The sequence below is a fragment of the Cygnus olor genome, chromosome 1 (assembly GCF_009769625.2).
Source record: "Cygnus olor isolate bCygOlo1 chromosome 1, bCygOlo1.pri.v2, whole genome shotgun sequence".
Lineage (NCBI taxonomy): Eukaryota > Metazoa > Chordata > Aves > Anseriformes > Anatidae > Cygnus > Cygnus olor.
In genome coordinates this window covers 30712758-30734311 of record NC_049169.1, presented here as the reverse complement: position 1 = coordinate 30734311, position 21554 = coordinate 30712758, and the positions used below count along the sequence as shown (strand labels likewise).

At 37.5% G+C, this 21554-nt stretch overlaps 1 protein-coding gene and 1 long non-coding RNA gene across 4 annotated transcripts; one reads left to right on the top strand and one right to left on the bottom strand.

The window, feature by feature from the left end:
• Positions 1-6: 6 nt before the first annotated feature.
• Positions 7-3121, top strand: LOC121066947 (arg8-vasotocin receptor-like). Its single transcript, XM_040550799.1, has 2 exons — positions 7-922; positions 1977-3121. The coding sequence occupies exons 1-2, from the start codon at positions 7-9 to the stop codon at positions 2174-2176; spliced, it is 1116 nt and encodes a 371-aa protein (XP_040406733.1). The 3' UTR covers positions 2177-3121.
• Positions 605-16017, bottom strand: LOC121066954. 3 transcript variants are annotated; one of them, XR_005818039.1, is made up of 4 exons: positions 15767-16017; positions 13900-14016; positions 2030-2150; positions 607-692 (listed from the first exon to the last, which is right to left on the bottom strand). It is a non-coding gene; the product is annotated as an uncharacterized LOC121066954 (long non-coding RNA). The 3 variants fall into 3 exon arrangements; XR_005818037.1 differs by lacking the exons at positions 607-692; positions 2030-2150 and adding exons at positions 6354-6646; positions 7187-7270; XR_005818035.1 differs by lacking the exon at positions 2030-2150 and having other exon boundaries at positions 605-692.
• Positions 16018-21554: the final 5537 nt, after the last annotated feature.

Genomic DNA, 21554 nt, shown 5'->3' with positions numbered 1-21554 from the left:
TGCACTATGAAGAATTTTTCATTTCCTATGCAGGATAGCACACATCAGACTGAAAGTCCTTCTACTCACAGATTCCTGAGTTTGACAAATAAGTCAGATCCTGTTGGAAGACCAGAAAGAGATGAGCAATTAGCTCAAGTAGAGATTGCTGTACTGGGGGTGATATTTCTGACAGCGTCTGTGGGCAATTTTATTCTCATTTTGGTGCTGTGGAGAAGAAGAAAGAAGCTCTCTAGGATGTATGTATTCATGCTTCACCTCAGCGTAGCTGACTTAGTGGTAGCCTTTTTTCAAGTACTGCCTCAGCTTATATGGGATATTACAGATGTTTTCATAGGGCCAGATTTCTTGTGCAGAATTATCAAGTATCTACAATTGCTGGGCATGTTTGCCTCCACTTACATGATAGTGGTCATGACAGTGGACAGATATCAAGCAGTTTGCTACCCTATGGTCACTTTCCAAAAGAAGAGAGCTCTGTGGAACATTCCCATTTGCACCAGCTGGTCTATATCCTTGATTCTTAGCCTACCACAGGTATTTATCTTTTCTAAGACTGAAATATCTCCAGGTATCTTTGAATGTTGGGCTGAATTTATTCAACCGTGGGGCCCTAGGGCATACGTGACTTGGATTTTTGTAGTTATATTCTTCATTCCCTCAGCCGTCCTTATCACATGCCAGGTTAAGATCTGCAAAATAATCAAAAGAAATATATATGTGAAAAAACAGAATGAATATGAAGTAACAAATCAGAAGCAAGTCCTGCCATCCCGAGCAAGCAGTGTGAACTGTATTTCAAAGGCTATGATCAAGACTGTAAAAATGACAGTGGTGACGGTTGTTGCATATGTTCTCTGCTGGTCACCTTTCTTCATTGCACAGCTGTGGTCTGTGTGGTTCCCAAGTGTCATTACTGAAGGTAAGATACTCTCCATCCTCATTAATAACTTCATAGCAGGCTAGCACATAGCTTTATATGTGGACTTTGCTTTTGTGTAAAAGTTATCTGTGATCATTTGGCTATGATTAAAAATAAATTACTGTATTGTTTATCTATTGTACTGAATTAGATACAGAGAACTTCATATATTATGTGATGAAAACATCATGTAAGTAAGGGTGTGTGTGTTTTGAGTGGTGAATGATTCTGTGATTAACAAACAGCACTGTGAAAGTAATGCTCTGGCAAGGATTCAGTTCAGACTTTTGGAGGTTTCAGAAACTATCACGGCAGTATTTGGGGCTCTTGAGATGAAAATAGATGGTTAATTATTCAATGTAATAAAATAAATATTTCTTATTTAATGTATAGAACAGTGGTGTTCTAAGAAATCTGATTTTTTGAATATTGAAATCATGTTGATGAGTATCTGTAGTACACTATAAGACAATTAAAAGTCATGAAACAACTCTTTATAAAGAAAAAAAAAAAAAAAGCCTAGTAGATGTATCAAAGAACACCATGCTGGAAACAAGATTAATCATGTCAAACTTATACTTGCCTCTTTGTGAAAGGCAGGCTCTCTGGTAGGTGAGTTTATTTAAGTTCACCTATTGAAAACTTAAAGATATTAGCCCTAAAATATATAAATAATAGCTGTGTCTGATAAAAAAAATAAATCTGATCTTTGTTTTAAGAATTCTTTCTATCAGTGTGAATTTGAGTATTACTCTACATATATTTATATCAATATCTGTTTCTGTGTCTGTACAGCAAGTTAGCAATTGCTTTTAAATGTAATGCAGCTACATCAAAAAAGAGTTGTAAAGAACTATTTAACTCTGAAATGCATACAATACAGTATGCTTTATACTTTAGACAGTTAAAAAATGGAATTGAAAACATGGGATTTTCCCAGTATTACTGTAACATTAATATATGAGCAAGTACACCATAAAGCAGCAGATTGTAAAAATGTTACTTGCATGAATGCTTTATTTACTCTGTTATCCCTTTAACTACTTCATTCCAGGTTCAGCATTCACCATTATCATGCTTCTTGGCAATTTAAATAGTTGTACCAACCCATGGATTTACATGTATTTTTGTGGCCACATCCCATATTGCACAAATAAGCAGCTGGAGAACACCTCAGCTCAAGAAGAGTCGGTGATCACAGGAAGCATTCATCTTGTAGACAGAGACCCTGAGGAAAACATTACTTCTGCATAAATGTTGAACGCTTTTTCTTGTTTTGTTACATTTGCCATGTTTGCAGGACATATCAATATTTTACCATCGTATCTTGTTTTGTGGATAAGGAAGCTGGAAAATTGCCTTTTGTTGTATAAATATATTTTTCTGCAGTTCTGTAGCATATGCAGAAGTTTCTGTGTTGTGCAAACTTGAATCAATACTTCCATCACCACTGTGTTATCAAAATGAATTCTTGTAAAGACTGGCAAAGATACATAAAGTATCTCAGATATTTCATGTCATAAACTACTTCTGTGATTCTGGATTTCTAAGTAACAATTTTCTATAACTTAACGCAACAAATTGAGACATAGTTGGAAAGGAATCTGACATAATTAGACTTGAATATGTTTTTAAATTGAATTGTTTGTGATTCTAACGTGATTGGGGGACAGCTTGACAAATCTTGAGAAATAAGCAGAAAGTCCTTTTTTTTTTTTTTGGCCAGCTGTAATTAATACCTGTTTTTATTAACTCCTTATATACATGTATAAAATTCTGAGCAGCTTACAGTCCTTTTATAAAAAAGAATTCAGTTTCCTTGTGACACTGACAACCTACTTCAGTGTCTGATACTGTTGTGAATCACAGAAGGTCAGCAGCACAGTGATGTTCCAGGTTTGTGGCTTCCTATTACAAAGCCGTCAACACGGGATTTGATCTCCCACGCATTTCTTGATGTGCAAGCAGTTAGCTGAAACTCTCCACACATATAAACATGTATACATGCCTCAAATAAAAATAAGCACTAGGAGTGTACACTCCCATTTGGCATTCTGCGTATTTTTACGCAGGTTGTATTCAGACCTATTTGTTCTGGCCTGTGGTTTATTGACAGAATGTGCTCAGAACCCCTTCAGGTTCTAATTCAATCATTTCACCTTTGTGGTAAAAATAAATCTGCATATCTTTATTTCAAAATGCCATTCGCTTGCTAGTGTGTGGGTGTTTTATGCAGGTAGCTATTTATTCCCCTCCCAATGTCTACAATCTAATCCCAGCAGAATGGAAGGAATATCAGCAAGGCTCTTTCAGGTGTGACCAGCGCTGCATTCACAGAGATTCTTGGTGATGCTTGCATATCATCTGCCTACATTATATCAATGCTATATCAGTGCTATTCATGCATCATTTTTATGACTGCTAGCAATCTCAATCTCATATTTCAATGGAAAAGCAAAAGATTTTTTTTAATAGCCTTTGAGTTGTACTCAAAGTAATACTGAGTAAATACTGATTGAATTGTGAGAAGCGGCAATGTGTAATAATAGTTACACTTCAGGTTAATGTGTGCTGATATGATTGAATATCCTCTCATTTCTATTTCCCACATAGTTAGGCCAGAAAGGGGTACCGCTGTTCTTTAAGGTGGAAAAAGCTAGTGTCCCAGTCCAGATGGCTAGAAAAGTCTCTAGCAAGAAGGAAGAGAAAGAGGCTGGGTGAAGATAGAGCCAGACAGGAACGGGATGAATCTGTATAAACACTCTATTATAATTGAAATTTTAATTTTTTATTCATCATTTCCACCCCCCCCCCCCCCTTTAATTAATGTTTAGTAATTCTACTCCTCAACATGTTCCCAGTTAGATCAATTACCAAACTTAAGTGACAATTTCCTTGTTTGGGGTACAAAGGTCCAAAATGTAATCCGTACTATTGATGGGATATTTGTTGTATTAAACCATTCCCTTTCCAAGACTTTATTTCAAATTAGCTCTCAGTTAGGTTGTCCCAGTTGACTTAATCCAGTGGTTAAAGATTTATTTTTTTTTTGGTCTTTCTGCTTCCTTCAGTTACAGTTAGTTATATAGTAAAACATGCAGTGTTATAGTGAAGTGTAAATATAAATGCTTCAAGGAATGACCTGTGTCCTAGTTCTACTGAATTTGCAGCAAAACGCATTGAAAGCCTCAAAAGGTATATATTTTCATGGAAACAGGTATTCAGATTATGTGCAAATAGTCACCCAGATCCAGAACTGACATAAGTCACAGTACTGTCCACAGACTGCCATGGAGCCATTTCCATTTACACCAGCTGAGCTGGTCTCTGAGAGTAAAAAAATGTAACTTCTGCTGCTTACATTTCTGTGGCGCTCATATAGTTGTTATTGGATTTATAAATAATTTGGTAGAGCTTGATTTCTCAAATAACTAGCTCAATGTCTTCTATAAAACTCTTAGAGCAATATTAGACGTCAATATTTCAGGTATCTTGATCATATACTGAATGAAATGCCACAAATTCTTTAAAACAATCCATGAAGGATCACCGTCTGTAATGTTCAAAACAATGATATTTTAGGCTCTCAGAAGTTTTATTTCTCATTTTTTTAATTCCCCCCTCTCCCCCCCCACAAGGATCAGTCCAGATGCTAAGAATAGAAATAAAGGTTATTGTACCACAGTGTCAAACTACAGGATATGAACACTTCTACATTTATTCCATCATGATGTATTTGAACAACAGTTATTCCTGCTTATTTATTCATTCATTTATTTATTTATTTATTTATTTATAGCAAAGTGGATTGGGCTGCATTTTCCAGATCCAGATCATCATCTACTCCTTGCTTGTTCATCTATACTTGGGGGAAGATAAACTAAAATGAACTGTGCAAGGGAGAACCCCTCAGAAGACCCAGACTGCCCCAATGGCTTGCCCTGCCTGCCACAAGGGCATCACTGTACCCTGACTGATAGCTTTTTTTTTTTTTTTTTTTTTTTTTTCATTTTTCCCCGATTAAGTTCTCTGCCGGACTTCCTTTACATTTTAAAGAAGAAGACATTTAAAAATATTATAAACTTTTTTCTTTTGCAAATTTAGCATTTTTTTTTCTTGAGAGTTATATTTTGAGTATCTTGTGCTCTCATTTGCCTTTGCATTTTGATTCTTTAGCTGGACTGTATCTTTTCTAATTCACTGTCACTTAGATTTCCAATAGGCATCAGTGTCTCATTAAGAGGGATGACTGAGACATTCCTGTAGTCTGGCCAGGGTGTTTACTCCATACAGGAGCATCAGAGACTTGAATGTACAAGTCTTTTCAGGTACTATGGAAGCACATGCAAACGAAAAAATCCAGTTATCAAATGAAAGCATTCCTCACCAATGCTTAGATTCCAATTTCTTGTGTAAATAATTTATGAAAGAGAAATGCAGAGTTTACAAGTTCATACTCCTAAAGTAAATAACTATGTTGTTGATACAGGCAGTGCTATATAGCTTCTGGGTATCTGTTTTTTATTTTGCTGTTGTTGTTTTGTTTTGTTTTTTAACTTGCCAGGGTTTTGTTACCAATTAGGAAAGGTGCAGTTCAGTAAAATACTCAAGTTCTTTCCTGAAAATGATTGTGTTTTGTTACACAGGTAACAAGAATCCAAGATCTATCAATTACATGTGCATTTACTACAGGAAAAAAAATAGAAGGAAAATCCAGCATATTTTCCTGTTTTCATGGTATATTTTTATAATTCTATTATTCTACAGAACCACTGCTGTGTTTTCATTGCCTGTCTCAGTTCAGATGCTTGAAAGTGGTGAATACTGAAGTCAGAGGTTTTGGACATTAATATTTATCTTTAATCTTGCAATAAAATGATGCTGACAAATTTTAAGGGTGGTGCCAAACCAATGTCCTGCCAATTTCACTTTGATCATGTAGTTCTGACAATAATAACTGATTATCAGGTCAAATAAAGTTCTCCTGTCTCCGTGTTACTGGGGGAAGACTGGCAGCATAGTGTACAGACCCAAGCTGCAATTGGCAGAGTTTGTTATGTGAGGCAGACGTGGCATGCAGGTATGGCTGTATTGTCTAGTTCCCAAACACATGGCTGGGATAAAAGTATCCTGAGGAGCAGGCACAAGTTAGCTATTCTTAGCTGAATAGTATCATGAGCAAAGGCAAAGGAAGAAGATCCAGCTACTCAGTTCTTGAAAACCAGTTAGTGTTGGATTATTCAAAATAAAACAAACAAACAAAAAAGAATAAGCGAGTAAGCCACTTTCTGTTGTCTTCATAAGCTAGGAACTTGGCCCTGAATAGCCTGGGTATCTACGGGAAGCATACACGATTGCAAACCAAAGGAATCATATATGCAGTGACACAGGATTGCAAAGGAAAAAACTTCAAATGGCAATTGTATGAGCGTAACTGGTCACAAATTTATTTACTACTGTATTGGCTGATCCATACAGATTTGAACTGAAGGCGAATTGCACTGTTAGAAAACCAGAAATAAAACCTGACATAATTTACACCACCACACCAGAACTCCAGCTGCCATCCTAAAACCCTGCTGCCCAGTCCAATGTGTGCCAACCACAGGCTTCTCTGTGCCCTCATGGTCCCAGGCAGGGCCTCGTGATCTGCAGTACTGTGCCTGAACTGTATCCGCCCAAATCTCATGTAAAGGTGCCTCGGGCTGCTTTCACTTGACCTCTCTGAAACAAAAGGATAAAAGCTGCATCTTACTCTTGGGCTTGTACAAGGCTTCTGCTATTGACACTTGAGGGCTTCCTGAGGGTCAACTCACTAAGAAAGCAAATTCTGGTCATCTTTACAAGCCCTTTGTAAAATCTATATTAATTTGTACTTCATTTTTACAGGAACAAAAGAAATAATGGGCTTTGAGTGAAACTAAGCAAGCCATAACCCCCCTCCCCTCCTGCTTTCTTTTATTGCCAGCACGGCAGACCAAAGCATATGCCTTCTACCATTAAGTGACAGCAACTAGCCTATTTTATCATCCAGTCCATAATGAACTTTGGATGTAATGAAACTTTAATGCTTCTTGAATTTCCATCCAAGTGTTGCTCTAGAGATGCAGTGCAAACATACCCAAGTGCTATAGCAGTCATCAAATGCTTTTTATATCATGTGTGACACTCTGAAAGAGCTTCAGAATTGGGGATTTATGCTTCTTGTATCCCTTGTTCTGCACTCACTAGCACTTATGATTAATATTTAAAATTGTACGTTACTCATATTTGAGCAGCAAATCTAAATTCTGATGTAACAACCCATGAATCAGTGGGACCTTGTGGAGGAAAAATTTCAATACGGTCCTGAAAAGAAGTTTTGGAAAAAAAAAAAAAAAAAAAGGTCCTGAAGCTCTATGGAGTTTTTGGCTGGGAAAATGGGTGCTACTAGTGACAGGATGCATCACTGTGTATCACAGTAACTATTTTTTCGAGAGAACTGATGTAGTAACAGAGAGAAATAACAGATATGAGAAAGATCTGTAATTGTATTCTAATCATTGGCATCAGCATCATCATTATCATAACTATTATTTAAATGAAATCAGCATATAACCTACATTCAGTTTTAAACAAAATACAGACTTGGCAGAGTACAACATATTTAGAGCGGTTCTGAAGCTGAAGTAGTATGAAAGACATGATTTCAATCACAAAGGCAACTTTTATCTCTGATGTTGCTACTTTATTTAGATAATAAAGCATGGATATTTTATACTGTTCCAAGATTAATGTTCTAGTCATCGAATTCCATGAAGCTACCCAAAGGCAAATTTTGTCACAAAACACTAATTTTTTTTTCCATGTTTTTATACTTGGTCATGTACACATTAAACCAAAAATTGTTGCTTATACTGGTCTTGTATTCCTTAGCCTATTTTTGAGTTCAGTTTTTATCTATATCATCACCTTTGAAGGGAGACTAGGAATAAATTATCTGCTAGCTATCACAGTCTGCTGGAAGTGTTTGCCCATGTCCCTAAGCGTGTTAACAGATGTCTGGCCTCAAATGATTTAATGCTAAGTGGCTCCAGCTTTTGACTTACTGATGGGAAAAATTGTACTTCATCATAGAGAATACAAGCCTTCTGGCAAGCAGTCATGATGTGAACACGCTGCTTATTGATACATTTAATACAAATTCCAGTCTGCTGGTAATGTGATTCATATTCCCAATCCTCTGTTGACAAGATTGATACAATCTCATGTTCTGAGGTGGCATGTGTTCAGCTGTAACTATCTGTTCACAAAAAATGTTAGCAAAACCTCAGGAAAGAAATCCACATTTTCTTCTCAGCACCTGGGTATCTTGGAGTTTATTGCATTTGCTGTAGAAGAAAAGATTAAAAACTCCACCGTAACATTTGAGCTTGATATGTTTTTCCATTCCCACAGAGTAGTAACACTGGATTGTATGACACGCACACGTAGACTGTATTAAAGGAATGAGATGATGGAAAATCTAACACTTAGAGCTCCAGAAGTGCCTGAATGTCAGTATGCACAGGCTTAATGCACTGCTTAATCACATGGAGCTGCTGTTAGGCTGCTCGGCTGCTGCTCCCGCAGACTCTAGATGGAGCATGCCCAGCATGGAGAATTTCCTGGCTGTTTCTCTCTGATGAGGATGTGTGAGATCAAATAGGAGTATGATGTGGTATAAAAGTCCCCCTCAGCGTGCAGTAAAAGTGCACATGCAAGAATGGTACACAGTGGATGGTGGAAGCATATTGTGTTTATTTAGACTGCTAACAGTGACAACAAAAGATGATCAGAAATGGACCACATGTATTACTAACGAGGATGTCTGCCTGTAGACACATGCACTCAAACAGGCAAAGTGACCACCAATTATTTCAGGGAATGTCCATATTGAAGGAACTAGCACCAGCATAACCTATTGTGCTTTTTTGATGAAACAGTGCACTGAATATCTGACTGGTCGTGAACAAAGTAAAGCAAGGGATTAACATGTGGAAAGTTGACCCCTTAGCACATACAGGGGTCATACTGGGTGCCACGAGCTGTTTCACTTCCCTGTCTCCCCCTCCTCTTCATTTTGTGGGACTAAGAAGAGAAGACAACACTTTGTTGCATCTCTGGCTCTGGGTTTGTTATATTCTGGAGATGTAAATATTTTCAGTCAATGACTTACAGAGGCTCCTTTTGCCTTCCTTTTGCCAACGCAACACAAGGCAAACATTGTCTAACCACAAAAACATCAATGCAGATGTTAGTGGATAGAAGCAGTTTAGTGCCTGGCATTCTGAAAATCTAAATGCACACAAATATCCCATATTAATTAAGAGGAACGTAGTACAAGCACCTCTCTGATGTCCTCTCAAAACATGTTTTCAACTGTTACTGTCCGTATCTTTCGACTCCTTTTTGCAACAATGCCACCTTTGTCTGATACTTTTAGTAGGAGCTCCCTAATGATTCTGTGGTAGTAGAGGGCTACCATATGACAGAGATTTTGTTCTGCTGAAAATGAGGCAGTTAAGCTCATCTTACTCATAGTTTAATCAATGACTGTCTCTAAGCTACAAACTGTTGAATTTTGTTTTTAATTACCCTGGAATATCATAAAAAATACATTTTAAGTCACTGAAATGCAGGAACTGAGCTGACTGAAAACCTGATTTATGTATTAATTCATTAGATTCAGACTTTCCTTTAATAAAGATTCTTTTCTGTAAATCAAAGCAGATGAGAGGAATATCATAAATGTAAAATGAGGCTAATCCTATTGAATTTTAAGCTGTGTTGAGGCTGATATAATTAATTCATTGATATACGACAAAGAATTAACCTAAGACTTTGATCAAAAGAAATACAGTGCTTTATATGCATTATCTATACGATATCTGGAGGTACAAAAGGACTATCCATTGAATGCTATTGAATACTGGTGTATGTTTCTAATGTAAGTCCATCATTCTGTAATTAAAAAAAAAAACACAAGCATGTAAAATAGACATTTACATGTAGATTTAATTTTGTGATTTGATATAAACTGCATAAGTTGGAACATTGCTTTTTTCCATACGTGCCTCCATAGCTAAAATATTGTCTCTGTTCCCAGGTTAACAAATCAATGAATTACAAGTCTGGACATGCATTTGTGTCCTGGGTAGAAATTTACAGTTGATTCAGACACAAATATGCTAATTGAACTGCATTCAAATTGATTCAAATTGTTCATCAACCTCCTGCATCTGTAAGAGAAAGAAATTTTGCAAACAATATTATTATTTTTTTCCTGGGAATTTCAAAATTTTTGTTAATACCAAATATTATGGAAATATATTAAGACTGTGCTGTGTAACTAGAAGACAATGTCACAGTGTAATAGGGTAGAAGCTACCTTTTCTTTACCTTCAAAATTAATGCTTTAGCACTGCATACTTTTACATCATTGTTAAATGATGATTTATTTTGTAATAATGAGAATGAGAAAATAGAAATGGAAATACTTCTTCAGATTTTACTCTTAAAATCATTTTAAACTCTGCTAATTTAAATTCTACTCTTCACAGAATGCCTCAGAACTCTAAAAATTAATAAGTTAGTTTTATTAATTCTAGTTATTTCAAAATGTCACACCCCTCTGGTGTAAAAGGGAATGCAAATGATTTAAATGAGTGTTCATTACTGGCACCAACTTTTACACTTGACTGTGCTCGCCCAAGGCATGCTGCATGATTGGGAATTGAATGATCACTGAGAAATTAAAATGCTTACTGTATCATGTGATGGACAAATTAAATTAGAAAACAGGCCTTGCTTAAAAAGTAAAATAAAATAAAATAAAAATTAATATGAACCAAAGTCTGAAACCAAGTACAGACACAAAAATTCTGCATTCAACATAAAGACAAGTTGGAGGGTCTCATAAAGCTTCTTCAACTCCAAGGCTATTTTACAGTGGACAACTTATTACAAGCCTGAAAATCCAATAAAGTGCAAAAATGATTATTGCTGAATCCTACAAAATCCCTATTAACAACAGTTCTATCATATCTCTGTTTTAAAGTGAGGTTTGACAAAAGGGTATCCATATGAGTACCTGTGGTTCCCTTTGGTTTCTGTGGAGAAAATGGTAATATTTCATTCTGGGTAGTCTTTAAAACAGTATTAACAAACACCTTAATGTGTCAAATATGCCTAACTATGTTTATGCAAGTCTTAGAACCACTTCCATGCCAATGTCAACCTAACTCTCATGTGTGCTGCCAGATTTTTGGTTGCTGTGTAATTGAGCAGCACATTTGCAGCCTGTCTTGATACCAAGTAAATACATTTAAGGAAGCATAGACTGTAGAAAACAGTCAGTTACTAAGCAAGTTTTCTGCAACACATATGCTATGGAACAGCAAAATATAGCAGAATAGGTTTGAGGGTCAGTGAACAATGCCAATTTATATGACATAATTACAGAAGCATTTGTGCTATTTTTTTCCTACCCCCTGAGAACATCTACAGACTGTTTAGTAACTATTAAAGTTTGCAATTTGTTCCTTGGCATATGGACAATTCAAATTTTAAGCTGCTTACGTGCCTTTTTTTTTTTTTTTTTTTTTTTTTTCAGTCTGTGGTTTGAAATCACTTGTTGCTTCAACAATCTGGCAATTCTTTTGTCCTAAGCCTTTTTTTTTTTTTTTTTTTTTTTTTTTTTAATGAATTTTGAGAGTGTTCTGTTAGAAATAAGATTGTAAAGACTGAATCACACTCTCAAAGCTAATGAGTACTTAGTGGGTGATAGCAAACTCCTACTTTTTGGGACTCCTAGTCTGAGGTCTGGCTGAAGACATGAGGATTCAAATAATGCAAGGGTCTAGAAAAAACCTTGTGAGCAGACCTCAGGGGCTGCCCTGATGTCTGGAACACTCTACATCATATGCAGAAGATATTCTTCTGCAAGGGGTATACAACCATATAACTGGATTTCTGGTCCTTACTTGTTTGTTAGTTTGTCTAACAGAGAGAGAATATTAAATAAACCATATCTTCTCTTCATTATCACCCTATCTATTGGTCTTTGTATGAAAAAGACCTTTAAAACAGTCCTTTAAAGTTGATTACACTGAGTGCTATATAACGGATAGATAAACTCTATTCCTTCCATAAAATATTTGCTTTCTTATTTAATACTAAACACACCATTATCAGAATGAAATCTGATATTGATAGAGATTGTGAATCCTTTTCTGTTATGCAATAATCTGAAAGAGTCAATATTTTCCTAACATAGATTGTTGTATTTTCACTATGTACATCAGCTATTGAATACAAAGGCTTCCAGGCTGTGCTTTCAGCAGTCGCAGCCCAGATACAGAAACATGACTCCTGAAGAGTAACACTGCACTGAGAATTAATGCTAGCAGGTAAATGAGAGTGCGTTTCTTTCTGTTTTCATCAGCTACCCATGGTACAAATAATGCCACGAAGCTTTCCTGTATCTTCAAGTCACATTGCAGTGTGATGTACAATGTGTATTTTAGATATCCATGGTTGAATGGTTACAGAAAGAGGCCAAGATATATGTAATATTATCAAAACATAGCCTTTGAAATGTAAGTCTCTAAAAGAACAGCTTATTTATTAATGCTTAGAGATTAATTACAGGTATAATTTTAAATACAAGTCAAATATACTATATTCTCATTCTTAGAGTTGTGTTTGTCTTCCTGAACTTAAAAACAATGGGACTGAAATAGGTGGGAAAAGAAAGAAGTGAGAAAAGGAGGAAAGGAATGAAGTCTTTAAAATTTTGCTTTAAATAAAGAAAGACATACAATGATCACGGAGAATAAAAAGGAATGGTACCAAGGACACCAGTGAGTGCATATCCTCAGAAATTTAACCCAGCTTAACAGCTTCAGGTATGAGCTTTCTTACAAATCTCATTGTTTTTTGTATATGTCTATTTGGACAAGCATTTTTGTAAGAAATTTGTCATATAACGAGAATATGAATTCTTCTATAAAATGTTCTTAAATGGAAACTACAACAAATTTTAAGAGCATGAATCTTGTAAGGTTGTCTCAGTTCTACTTTTAATATTATAACAAGCCAGTCTACATCAAAGTAACTGGGTAGTAAATAAGAATGCCAGTATAACACCCTTTCTTTCACTGAGCATGCCATACTTGTTTTATCGAATGTCAATTAAATGAAAAGAGGCTCCTCAAACTAATAAGGATCCAATTGCACATTGAGGATTTGTCTCTGCTCTTTGTTTGAAGAAACTGAACTGTAGAAACTAGTTTCATCCCTGAATTTGATTACAAATGTGCTAGATCGCTTTTGGTAACAACACGGTAGATTGCAAGTGGTGTTTGCCCCAGTTCAGCTATGACAATGAGCTTCAAAAAGGAAGAATAAGTAATGGTGGAATTTAGAAGCCAGCTCAGTTAGGTACTGTGAAAGCAGAGAAGCCGGGCAGAGGCTGCTGGAAGCCTGGGAGATGTCTGGCAGGCAGAAAATGGAGTTGGGAAGTAGCTTTCTAGCAGCAAAACACCAGTCATACCTGCAATGTGTATTTCTGGGACTTGGCTGCAGGTAGAGTTCAGATGAACTGTCCAAACAAGACAGAACTGAATATTTGCTGTGTTTGTGGTCAAGCAGGTCAAGCATGTGCTTACTTGAGGAAAATAAGAAGGCTTCAGTAAGCATTCATGAGACCTTTTGGTTCACTTTGGGTGAAAGGTTTCAGCTAAAAAAGTGTACGAAATAGAACTGTGAAATGTCAAAATGATCAGTTTTTCATTCAAAGATATCAATTTCTGAAAAAGTAAATAGGGATTAATCTGTAAATGGTTTGTTTTCAATTTTATGTTTCAATAAATTCAGAGAATCTATCTGTTTTGAATTGATCTTGATTTGTTGTCAATGTCCTAGTTTAAAAATTATCCATTTTTTAAACAGCTCACCCTCTGGGAGAATAGTTGGCCCACTGTATTGCCAAATATGAAAGAGCTGGGTATGCCACAGATTTCAGAAGAATGCTCTGGGATCACTGGGTAGTTACGCTTCAGCCCTCATACCATCTGTCAAAATGACCACACAGATAAGTGAGTGCTCAGCAAACATAGATAGTGTTATAAGCCCTCTAAAACTGTATGTCTGTGTCAGTTTTGTGTCCTTCATGCTGTTACTTCCAACTAATATTCTGAAGTATATTTCCGCTAGAAATAGTTTTCTTCTGAATATGTATTAAAATCTGCTTTATGTGAACAAGAGTTATCGGTTAAAACTTCTTGGGCTCAAATGCAAATGAACAGGGAGGTAATAACCAGCCAACATGGTTGTTGCATCCTAAATCTCTCATGGAATAATAATATATAAAAGACCTTCAGTGTATAAATGTTGCCTGTATGCTTTGAAATTTATCATACCAAGTGGCACACAGGCAATATGAAGCGAAGGTTCCAGTACATGTGTACTTCATGGTATAATAAAAAAAGACACAATATTCTTCCCACAGGAAATGTCATGTACAGGAGATAGCATAATTCATTAAAAAGGCACCTCCCTGAGAGCTAAATCCTACATTGCAACATTCAATCATTTCCTCTAGAAATTTGTCTAAATATTGCATTTGATGCTGGTTCCTTATGAAGAACATCTATATCTAAAATTAAGAATTTGTACTAACTTTCACTAGGATTAATTTTAAATTAAAAAGGTCTAGGTATTGTATCATAGAATCATACAATAACTTAGGTTAGAAGGCACCTCTGGAGGAGATGTAGTCCAATCCCCTGCTCAAAAGAGGTCTAATTAGTTTGGGTTGCTCAGGGACTTGTCCGGCAGAGTATGCAGCATAGATTATAAACTTAATCAATCCTATTTTTGGCTCAAAGCCCTACATTTGTAACTAGACAGGACCACTGGTAGAGAATTTAATGAAGCTCATTTATTCTGTTTTTCCTAGTTAATTTCTAAGACCATGATACCTGTGCATTATATTTCCTAGGCATACTTGAGTTATGCCAATATACAAATAGCCAAGAAGTTGTCTCCTGTACTGGATTTCATCATAGTTTAATCTTTACGTTTGCACCTGAACTACAGTTATGAGATGTAGATGTTGGAATACTGCAGAGTTCTAACAAAAAAAAACACTGAGTTTGAATAGCAGGACCTTCTTGTTTGGATAAGACTAAATGTTCAATGGATAAAGAAAGGTCATGATATGTTAGAAAGAAAAAACTTTTTTTTTTCTTTTTTTCTTTTTTTTTTTCCTGTGACAGGGGAGAAGACAGCATTAGAAGCTGATACGTTTATCACTAATCGTCTGACAGGTAGGCTAGATTTTCACAAATGGTGGAGTCAAAGTAAAATGGCTAAAATCCTTGTGACAACCAAGTGACAGATTATTTCTTGTCCTTGTCCTTGTTTCTTTGACACAGATTTGTGAACAAAGGAAGTGTGATAAATATTTCAAACCTTTATTTCATATAAACATTAAATATTAATGGGGTTGGTGATTTATGTGTTAAGATCTTTCAATTTTAAACCATTTCCTTTTTCTAGTACTTCGAGGAAATGAAAGGAAGACTATAATTTTATAGAGTTTTTAGATTAAAAAATACTCAGGGAACTGTTAGAACTTCTGATTTTGACAGTAATGAATCAACAATCATTTTGACCTACCTCTTCATTTATTTTTGTTATTTCTACTGTACCTGTTAGAAAAAAGCACCAAATAGTGATTGCAATGAAGTCTGTTAATAACATTTCTGATTTTTTGGCATAAATAACTCAATAAACTTGGTGACTGGCCTTTGTACATACCTTAACTATGGGCAAGTCAAAACCAGTGGGTTTCTTTTGCATTTATTGCTGGAGGAAGCTGCTGGACGTGGCTCTGTAGCTGGTTGCTCTTTGCACAGAGTTGTGTCTCTCGTATTTGTGTGGTAGAGTTCAGCCAAGCATCCTGGGGACAATCCCAGCACCCTGATGTTTGGACTAAGGTCATGGAGCACTGTTTTACCTGCATCTGACACTCAGGTTCAACAGGGAACATCTTCACAGAGGTTTCCCCAAGGCTGATTATGAGGCTACTACACGCAAATAAGGTGTGACCTCACAGCTTGCTTGCTGTGTCAGCAGCACTTGCAGGGGTGCTGACAAAGCCCACCCTTGGCAGGATGGCCCGAGCAACAACTGTTGTCAGATGGGAGGCTGTGTGTGCTCTCCCCCACATTGCATGAGAGGGTATCTGCCCAAACCGACCATGCTGAAGAGGAGGAGAATTATCAGCCAGGGAGGACCAGGGAAGTATGAAGAGTCTTCTAAAACCTCATGAAGTTCAACAAGGCCAAGTGCAAGGTCCTGCGTCCTGCACAAGAAGGACATGGAAATATTACAATGAATCCAGAGGAGGGCCATGAGGATGTTCAAAGGGCTGGAGCACCTCTCCTATGAAGACAGGCTGATGGAGTTGGGGTTGTTCAGCCTGGGGAAGAGAAGACTTCAGTGAGACCTTATAGCGGCCTTCCAATACCTAAAGGCCTACCAGAAAGCTGGGGAGGGACTCTTTGTCAGGGGGTGTAGTGATAGGGCAAGGGGTAATGGCTTTAAACTACAAGATGGTTGGTTTAGATTAGATATAAGGAAGTTCTTTACTGTGAGAGTGGTGAGGCACTGTCACAGGTTGCCCAGAGAAGCTGTGGATGCCCCATCCCTGGAGGAGGTGTTCAAGGCCAGGCTGGATGGGGCTTTGGGCAACTTGGTTTGGTGGGAGGTGTCCCTGCCCATAGCAGGGGGCTGGAACTCGGTGGGCTTTAAGGTCCCTTCCAACCCAAACCATTTTATGGTTCTATGTTTCTAAGTAAAGGAGCCAGCTTGAAAAGCAGTGTAACCATGAATCTTTCTAATAGTGGGAAGAGAGCTTGGAGTGGGAATGGAGTGGTAGTACAAATCCAGTTTGATGTTCTTAAAAGCTGCCTCACCAGCATCGCAAGCTCTGCCTCTGCCTCTCCCCTGTGGATGCAATGAGCAGCCTGTGCCCAGCTACTGCAGTGACAAAGTCGGGTGCACCAAGCAGGGAGCTGGGGCATGGTTATATGACCTTGTGGAATGATCTCTCAACGGTTTTGTAATTAGTGGGCTGCAGGGTGCCGCATGTAATGTGGAGCAACAACACCTGCAACAGCAAGGGTATGCAAGTGGGGAAGCCCCTGCTTCCAGGAGAGTCTTGTGCATGTAAAGCACCTGAATGAGGGGATATGGCATTTGTGTGCAGTCAAGTATGTTTGTGTGCTTTTGTGTCAGGGGAAGTAGAGCTTTTAAATGTTATTCATAGAGGGGTGTTCAGAAACTTGTAGGTGTATGTTAACATTTCTTAAGTGACTGATATAGTGATATATCTGTTTTACTTCTGGTATGATTCTGAGTGGTGCTGATACTGAGCTCACAGACTGGTGATTAATTATGTGTAGCCAATAAATCGAAGAACTGCTTTAATCTTGGTTTTGTCTAAACTGTCTTTTCCCTATGGCAGGTGTCTATTAAGACAGCACGGTCACTATATAACAGTTGAGAAGTATTCAGAGGTGATGTGATTTCAGAAGTGATCCTTTTGGAAGCTGAGAGTATCTGCTTTCAGCTAATGCTGTACTAATCTTGCCTCCGTGGAGAAGCTGGGAAGGGAATACTGTGATGGTTACCTGCAGGGCTGCAGTGTCCAGCTCAGGGGGCCTCTCCCTCTGTCAGCCAACATTTCTGTAGGAGAATGAGTCTGCTCTGCTTCTTGTTTTCTCTTGTTCCTTCCACCCACAGTTTCTTTAAATTAATATCTTAAAGTCAACATAATTACAATCCGTTTCTTTTGCCTGTCTTTGTATTTGACTGTCATTTACCATATTCTTGTCTTCCTTCTAATCCCCACCCTCAATCTTAGCTGCTAATCCCAGAATGTCTCCAGAAAGCTCTTCTGTCTTTCAGATTTCTTTTATCATTCTGTCTCATTCCTCTCTTCTCTCAATTAATCTACAGCACACATCAGGAAGATGAATACTTCATTTCATGGCTAGTGTTATGTGAAATCTTCACTGGGATTTGTGTGGACACAGATGGGGACATATTCCTACCAAAAATGTCGTTTATGGTTTGCAGGCTTGACTGAGGGGCAAGGGCAAAACTGGGTGATTGGACAGCTGAAATGGATGGCAAACTTTCCAGTGATATGAAGTCTGTTATATGTGTGTCTAAGACTCCTATATATGCATGTATGTGTGAGGTAAAGTCTGGCTGGATGGGAGCAGCTTTGGCATCCGGTATTTCTGGGATGGCCAGAAAAGAGGTTGGAGAGGCCGAGCATTTAGCTGGTGGGTGGCTGTGTGGTATGGAGTCTGCCTATGCCTGCAATTTGGACCATGGCAGAGATAGGTCTTCTTAGGGACCACTGGCACTGAAATCATTGTGGATTTTTGCCTATGATGTCCTACAAATCTAAATCAGCTGACAATGAAATTTAGAAAATTTAGAAAATTCAGTCAGTAAAACAAGCAGAGCAGCTTATGGGGCTCATGTCTGGAAAAGTGTGTAGGGATGAACTGTTTGTTCTTTATATTACAAAAAACATTTACACACTGTCCTGTAAATGGATTATGTGATATTCTACAGGGCAATACAAATAAATCCAGCTCAGGCGAAGATACGCTGAGCTGGCTGCTTGTTGAAAGCCAGAGAATGCACAAACATATACAGACATAGGCATAAACACAAATGCTACTTTAAATGCTTAAATGCTAGAGAGGTTCTTGGGAATCTACTCAGGGTGGTATTTACAGAGCTTTTTCATCTCTCTGAATATTCAGCTCCTGTTAAAATGGATGGGAACTTCTGAACTTAAAAAAAAATATATCTGTTAAATGGATGGGAACATCTGAACTGAGTGTCTGTGCTCCTCATCAAGTTCAAGAACTTCATTGCTAATTACTTGCCTCAGTTTCCCTCTTTGAAAGGGGAATAATCATTTTCCTTTCTTCCACCTCTTATCTCTTACTGTTGTTTTGGAGCTGGTTTATCTCTTCAAGTAGGTACATCAACTAGGACAGTGTGCTCCCTAATCTAAGAAAGAGCTTAAATAGTACAGTAAGGTAAATAATGAACAATAACAGTAAACAAATGAAGTCAAAAACTGGTGATTCTGTGCAAAATGTGCTCCTCCTGAAGTAGTTATTCCATATGGCAGGGTTTTCATTTGTTGAGAAGAGCAGTTCCTTCCTCTAGCTGCTACTAATATTATATCCCCAGCCTCTCCATTGTGCTGACACTGACTCTGAAGGGAACTGGTTCAGGAAAATAAATTCAGAAAACTACTTTTTTGCTGTTTGTGTCCTACTGGTACTTTTTTTTTTTTTCCCTTATTTTCTTTTCCTTTTTTTCCTTCTTTTCTTTTCCTTCTTTATATATATATATATATATATATATATATATATATATATATATATGTGAGAATGAGGTATGAGAAAAGGCCAGCAGCAGACAAAAAATGTTCTGGAAGCTGTCATTGAGGGTGTGGAAAAAGGAGGGGGATGCTTGTTTGCACAGCATTTGGCCCTACACCAGATTCATCTGATATTCAGTAAATATCAGTCATGAACCCACAGAAGTAATTTAATTTTGCATGTAATTTGGCAGAACTACAGTTTGTCTCCAGAAGAGGTGGGTCCATGACCTTTTCCTCATTCCTAGCTCTCTGTATCCTTCCCTATCTTGTGTTGGATCTAGCATTCATGTTCCCAAACTGATCTCATTTTTTAAAAAACACACATAGGAATAATGGACACGTTTTGGGTGTGTCTGTTAGCTTTCTGTCAGATTAGGTGGTTGTACTGATTTTTCTCATGGTTCTAGAAATATAGTACTAATTTGATGGGAAGCTAGGGAAAGAGTAGTCTGAACAAGACTTCAGTCAACAGAGACTTGTGAAAAAAAGGATTTTCCATGTCCTCTTTATGACTCGGTAACATTCAGGCATGACGTACAGCTAATACCTCAGTACCGATGCGTACTCATTCATTTTTAGTAGCACACTTCTGTGTCATGTAGAGTGAATTTCATGTGGATTTGGTGCAGAATAATCCTGTGGTTAAGGCTAGATTGGCTGGCCTGTAGTTCCACAAATCCTCTTACTGTTTTGTGAAGATGGGTCCCGCAGTTGCCTTTTTCTAGTCATCACTCCAGTCCTTATCTAGCTCAGTTAGGAATTTAAGATTTTCTTCTTTAACCAAGCTGGCCTTCTTCTCTGCCTGCCAATTTTCTTGCAGACTGGGATCAATTGTTCTTACACATTGTGGAGATTGTCTTGGAGGTCAACCTGCTCCCCTGAGCACTTTTGCCTGCGAGAACACCCCCTAAGAGGATGGGTTTAACAATTCCCTGAACAAGCCTAAACCTACTAGTCTAAAATCCAGGCTTTTCAGTCAGAGTTTTTAGAATAATTTAAGTAGAGGGGACCTCTGGAAGTCATCTGGTTCAAACCCATTCCCAAAGCGAGTCTGATATAGCTCAGGTTGCTCAGGACCAAGGACAGAGGTTCCACACATTTTCTGGGCCATCTCTTCTGGTGTTTGACCACCTTCAGGCTCTAAAATCTACTCAGAATTTGCATTGTTTTAATGTGCATCTCTTGTCTCTCAACTTATCACTGAGCACCTTCAAGAAGAGTCTGGATTTATCTTCCCTGTATCCTCATACTAGGAAATCTGCTACTTACTTACCTTTCTCATGTGCTCAGGATCCACACTGCAGTCCCTGCAGCCAAAGATGCCCACAGCTATCACATTCCCAGCCAGTTCTTCCTTGTGTTTGAGTAGCAGGTGAAGCAGAGTACCTCCCATGAACAGTACCTGTGTGAAAAAAATCCTTCTCAAAACATTCCATGAACATCTCCATTCCATGGATTATGAATAGCTGAAAAAGTTTTCTTATTTTAACCAGAAATTGAATGATTAAAGCTTGACGAAGTTTACAACTTGGACAAAGCAATAAACAACCCCAAAGTACACTGTTTATTAACTTGTGGCACTGACATCAACAGCATAGATATACGTAATTTGTCAGCATTTAGCAGTAATTTACAACTCCAGTTATAATCTGAATATATTTCCTGTCAGATAGGTATTTACATTGAGAATACTAAAATCTATTTTTGTAATGGACTGACCATCATTACCTCATTAGAAGCTATTGACAGTACACGTCAGATCCCACAAGTTGTTCTTTTTTAATATCATGACACATGGTCTCAAAAAGGACACAGTTCTGCAGTCAGTCATTTAAAGCAACTAACAATCATTTTATTAATGACTATCATCATTATCATTAGATGGTCCTGCAGAATTTAAAGTCATGATGACATCTACCTGATGATGGTTTTAAAAGTGTTCACAGATAGTCCAGTTTGTTTCAGATGATCTGCTGTTTAGCTGGTTAACTAGCACAAAGGAAATAACATGAAATTCAAGGCTTCTGCTCTTCATGTAACATGAATGTGCACTGCTGTTGACTTGTTTTCTCACCAGTCTTTAGTGAATCCATGTATAAGACTTAACTCACTAGAAGTTCTGCA